The 5,606-nt window shown below is 35.1% G+C and overlaps 1 protein-coding gene across 1 annotated transcript in view; it reads right to left on the bottom strand.

Moving 5' to 3' along the window:
- The window catches only part of KLRD1 (killer cell lectin like receptor D1), a 6,606-nt gene extending 1,949 nt beyond the window's left edge, over positions 1 to 4,657 (bottom strand). Inside the window, exons 1-4 of the mRNA XM_017518181.2 lie at positions 4,380 to 4,657; positions 2,965 to 3,057; positions 2,758 to 2,820; positions 435 to 610 (exon numbers count right to left, since the gene is read on the bottom strand). Coding sequence (XP_017373670.2) covers positions 435 to 610; positions 2,758 to 2,820; positions 2,965 to 3,057; positions 4,380 to 4,386 — 339 coding nt within the window. The 5' untranslated portion in view covers positions 4,387 to 4,657. The remainder of the gene's footprint in view (positions 1 to 434; positions 611 to 2,757; positions 2,821 to 2,964; positions 3,058 to 4,379) is intronic.
- Between the last annotated feature and the right edge of the window lie 949 nt (positions 4,658 to 5,606).

A 5,606-nucleotide genomic window follows, 5' to 3' on the forward strand; every position in this document is an offset into this window, starting at 1 on the left:
AAAAAAAAAAAAAAAAGAAAAAAATTTAGCAATTTTTCTTACCATATTTTCCATACTAGCTTATATGCCAGAAGGACGACAAAAACTATAAAATTATTTTTAAAAAAGAAATTTAATTAAAAGAGCTAAAAATCACATTTAGTTGGTTCTTTAAGTAAAATGGGTAAATATAATGACCTATTATCTAAAATGGGTAAATATAATGACTTTGAATTCTTCCTGAAAAGTTTCTTTCACTTTATTTGGCACTTATCTTGATTTGTATTCCTATGACATAAATCATCAAGGAATTTAATATAGATTTTACAATGACTATTTTAAGGTACACAGAATCAATAACTCAATTCCAATATAACCATCCACTTATGATCTGATTAATTACTTAAAGTATTTAACTTGTTTAGATAGTATATTTTTCTAGATCAAAGAAAATGTAGAAAATCAGACTTAGTACATGCCAGTTCATCTCTGCTTTGAAGCTGAAGAAGACTGGATTTCTGAGAAGCACAGAGATGCCTACTTTCATTCCAAGTTTTAGATTCACTGGAAATGAAGTAACAGTTGCATCGATAACCAATCCATTTTTCCTGGCAAGAACAGCAGTCAGAGTCTGACAGAAAAGATAAAACATAACTAATGACATAGGAGATGTCATTTTCTTCAATGCCATTTCATTATTCAAAATTTATTTGCTGTTTATTCTTTTAACATTCTTTCAGAATCTACTGTATATACCACAGTTCAGGGGCTATTAATGTGAACTAATTAGACATGAACATGATGTTTTTTCCTCATGGAGATTATATTCTAGAGATAGAACCGGAATTATATAATTTTCAATAATTTATTAACGATACTTAACGATGATTTAGGTAAGTACACAAAAACAATTAAGTATTTTAAAACAGCATGTAGCAGAGTGTAAGATGAGGGGCAGTTAGAAGAACCTTTTTGAGGAAGTCACTCAAAACTAAGTACTGTAGCATAAATAGAAGTTAACTAGATGAAAGAGACTGAAAGAAGGAAAACATTTTAGCATGTTTTCTGAGTCAGAAAAGAATATGGCACTGGTCAGGAGTGGTGGCTCACACCTGTAATTCCAGAACTTTGGGAAGCTGAGGTGGGCAGATCACTTGAGGTCGGGAGTTCAAGACCAGCCTGACCAACATGGAGAAACCCTGTCCCTACTAAAAATACAAAAAAAAAAAAAAGTCAGCTGAGTGTGGTGGCACATGTCTGTAATCCTAGCTACTCGGGAGGCTGAGGTAGGAGAATCGCTGGAAGCCAGGAGGTGGAGATTGTGGTGAGCTGAGAGATTGCACCACTGCACTCCAGCCTACGTAACTAGAGCGAAACTCTGTCTCAAAAAAAAAAAAAGGTGGCGGGGTGGGATTTTGGTTCATTTGAAGAATTTTGGTATATTTGAAAGGGAATATAAATGAATCAATTATCTTGAGTCTTAATTATATAGTTTATCAATAATAGTGTTTTCAACATTTGTTATCCACAGTAATAAAAAGCATGACATAGCATAGGCACTCAAATCTTTGCCGTATAAATAAATGGTGCTGAAGATGTTCCACCATTTATTTATTTATTTACTTATTTATTTATTTACTTATTTTTGAGACAGAGTCTTGCTGTGTTGCCCAGGCTGGAGTGCAGTGGCGCCATCTCAGCTCACTGCAACCTCTGCCTCCCAGGTTCAAGCAACTCTCCATGCCTCAGCTTCCTAAGTAACAGAGACTACAGGTGTGCACCACCATGCCTGGCTAATTTTTGTATTTTTAGTAGAGATGAGGTTTCACTATGTTGGCCAGTCTGTTTTCAAACTTCTGACCTCAAGTAATATGCCTACCTCCAGCCTTCCAAAGTGCTTGGATTACAGGCATGAGCCACTGTGCCCGGCCAAGATGTTACACTGTAAATGAAGCACTATATAATCACAGAAGATGGTGAGACAACTTGGGGTGCATTTGGAAAAAAATATATTTAGAAAATCTGGGCTGGGTGCTGTGGCTCTGCCGGGCAGAGTGGTTCATGCCCTTAGTCCCAGCACTTTGGGAGGCTGGGCGGGTGGATCACCTAAGGTCAGGAGTTCAAGACCAGCATGGCCAACATGACGAAACCCTCTCTCTACTAAAAATACAAAAACTAGCCAGGCATGGTGGTGGGTGCTTGTAGTTCCACCTATGTGGGAGGCTGAGGCAGGAGAATCTCTTGAACCCAGGAGGAGGAAGTGGCAGTGAGCTGAGATCGCGCCACTGCACTCCAACCTGGGAGACAAGAGCAAAACTCAGTCTCTAAAAATAGAAGAAAGAAAGAAAATTGGACTTTGAGCTGGCTTCCATTGGATAAGTAAGGTTTAGAAATCTGTGCACTATATTCTGCATCATTTAAGAATCAAGAGGGAAAAGTAATGAGATGCAAAAGTATAGGTTATAAGCAAATTCAGGCAGGTAATGAGGATTAATTGTAATATTTCCTGTGGTTTATTTTTTGTAACCTAATGATGAGCACTCATATATTTTTCATTTCAGATACCATTTCCCTGATTAGTTAAATGTATAAATGATGCACATTCAATGTCATTTAATCCTGTTTACATTAGAGAACAGCAAAATGAGACTATCCCACACTGGCAGACAAATTTCTATTACTAAGTATAATATTCTATCATGCTTCTCTGTGTGAGAAACAAGAAACTACTTGTTTCATCCTTTACCAATGCTAAGTTTTCCAAAAAATTTGACCTACCTTTCTGGAGTTCTATGTTGGGTCCTGGAGTAAATGCTGACTCAATATTCAGTTTAGTAAAAGCTGTAAGAAATGATTAGAAATTTGTTTAATTAGATATGGGTTTCTGAAATAACAACATATTAACATTAGTAAGATGAAGCATTTATTATTAAAAGATGTCATCACAATTTTGATTTTTATGGAGACTTACTTAGAAGAACTTACAATTTTTTAGTAAAATTCCCAGTGTAGCCATCAACGAAAGGCATATTATCCCTAAGGTCCCAGAAATCAGCCTCCAGAAAGTGGCCTTAAACACTGTAAGAAAGACAGACAGGGTAATGACTTAAAGAGCAAACACAGGAGCTGAGTTCTTAAAAGCAGGAACTAGTTAGAGAGAATCCAAAACATTCTTTCATTTGATAACGGAGTCAGCTTGCCAATAAAACACTGAAAAATGAAGACTTTCCAATCAGGACTTCACCCAATACCAACATTTTTATGTGATGTATCTTATACTTCAGGGAGATTATTCAAACATTTTCTTCTCTACCAGCTCTGTCTCAATAAAGTGAATTTACCATGTATGTTTAAAACTGACAGAGAAGTTTAAAGATCTGGAGGAAGAAGATATTAACAGGCACCAAGTTGTGTTTTATGAACTTACAGAATAGCCATTTATTTTTTTTCTCTCATCAAAATCGTAAGTTAGGTAGTATGATTCTCATTAGGTAGATGAGAAAACATAAGGTCCAATAATAATGTTATTTTCTCAAGATATCAAAGCAAGGAAGTATCCAAGTCAGAAATCAAATGAAAGTGTGTCTAGCTCAAGAATCTTTCATTTAACTTAGTCTACCATTGTCACAATAACACTACCTTAGAGTGTGTCCTCTCGTCATCTCATTGCAGTTTTGCTCTGATAAATGTCTAGCTGCTCATGGCTTCATAGAGATATTATAGGGAAAAGAAGACATAGGAACATTCTGGACTTTGTGTGATAACTCCTTCTACAATCAACAGATGGGTGATACCTTGGAGGCCTGGGTTCATCTCACAGTACATTGAATTATGATACACAAACAATCTTTTTTTCCCCAAGAACATTACATTTGTTCACACTCAAAATTGCTTGTTTCTAGGCTTTTCGCCTAAAACATTTCAACATTAGGAGATTCTGTGTTAACACTGCCACACTCTCAAATAATGATGTTGTCATTAACAACAGTACAATATGTCAAACTGTTCATTTGTGTAACATTTGGATGTCACAACATAAATAGTAAATTTAAAACTTTGAAGCATTGCATCATTAATATTTGACACTTTCTATTTCTATACTAGAATTCTGTTGCTCACAATTTAACCAGGTTAAAGGTCAGTTCTTGTTCAGAATTTAGAGGTAGCCCTGCCAGAAGCCATTCTTTAAACCTGTTACAAAAGCTTCATGGAATCATTTCTAAGTTAAACAATGAAGAATCAGGAAAATAAAATGAATGTGGAAAGTGCTAATGCATGTAAAGCCTAAAAATATCCACTGTTAATCATGTCCTTTTCTCTTAAAGCACTACCCCAAAATTAGCCAATCCAAGAATAGCTTTTCTGGTTATTTTTAATTTGGCGATTGAAATCACACATACCTGCCATGAGAAGTTATGTTCCAAGAGCGATGTAGAGAAGGCACGACGTGTACTTGTTTAGAAAGAACAGCGTTGAAATGTTGGAGCTGAGCTGGAGTTGAAAGACTCTGAAAGTTGAGTATGAAGGAATTTAGCAAAAAAAAAAAATAGAATGAAAAATTGTGTATTTAAATGATGTTTTGGAATTATCTATTGATGAGCCATGTACTACAGTACGAATAAGAAGCAGTAAAATCACAAGCTTCTAACGTGTTCCAGGAACCACAATACAGGAAATTCTCACAGTACTTTTGTAATATTAACACTGTGGTAAGCAATAAAGAAGCTGAGAAGAGGTGAGAGGGAGTTTTGTTGTTGTTTTGGTTTTAATGTTTGAAGATAGAATTCATTTTGAAGAGTTATCTGGAAAATGAAGGAAATGATTGGCAAACCAAAGGTAAATTTACTTAGTATGATAAAATTACTCACAGAATTTTCCTCTTTTAATAATAACAAACATTTATTACTTAGCTTGTACTTGAATTGTACACAATTTAAAGAACTTGGCATATGTTAGCTCATTCATTTCTGTAAATGGTTTGATAGTAAAGATACATAAATATCCTCAATCTATCAATGAGAGAACTGAGGCATATAGAGCTAAGTAATTTGCCCAACGTCATGTAAAGTGGGATTTCCCTGTCTCACTCTGTTCTTCTGATCCCTACCTAATTACCCTGGCCGCAACAGGAAAAGTTCAAAAAGGTAGAACTGGATGGGCTTCCCACTTGATGTCTCATTCTCGTTAGCCCTAAAGGCTTTGGTCAACACCTCACTTTTCATTTCCTTTGTTCTTTGAACACGACTTTAGCAGCTTTATTTTCTTTATTTTTACTAATACACTAATTATTATATTGTTTAGTGTGTTATCTAATTCAAACACTATACTGCTACTTCAATGTACAATTTTTTTGTCTGCAGAAGAGTAACCTTGTTGATAGGAATATCAAATGTGGAACAGGTCAAATTTCCAATGTGGAACAGATTGGCTATAATAAGAATCTTCAAATGACAGATTTCGATCTATGACTTAGTATCTGGAAATACAATCTACCATGCATTCTCATACAAAAGCAGACGCTCAATAAACTTTTGTTTATTATATTGTGTGTATTGTTTATGTTCAAGCATTATAATATTACTATAGATAAACATTTTTGTAAAAGATAGGCTTTCAACCAACAACAG

Source organism: Cebus imitator, unplaced genomic scaffold (assembly GCF_001604975.1).
Source record: "Cebus imitator isolate Cc_AM_T3 unplaced genomic scaffold, Cebus_imitator-1.0 Scaffold660, whole genome shotgun sequence".
Taxonomy (NCBI): Eukaryota; Metazoa; Chordata; class Mammalia; order Primates; family Cebidae; genus Cebus; species Cebus imitator.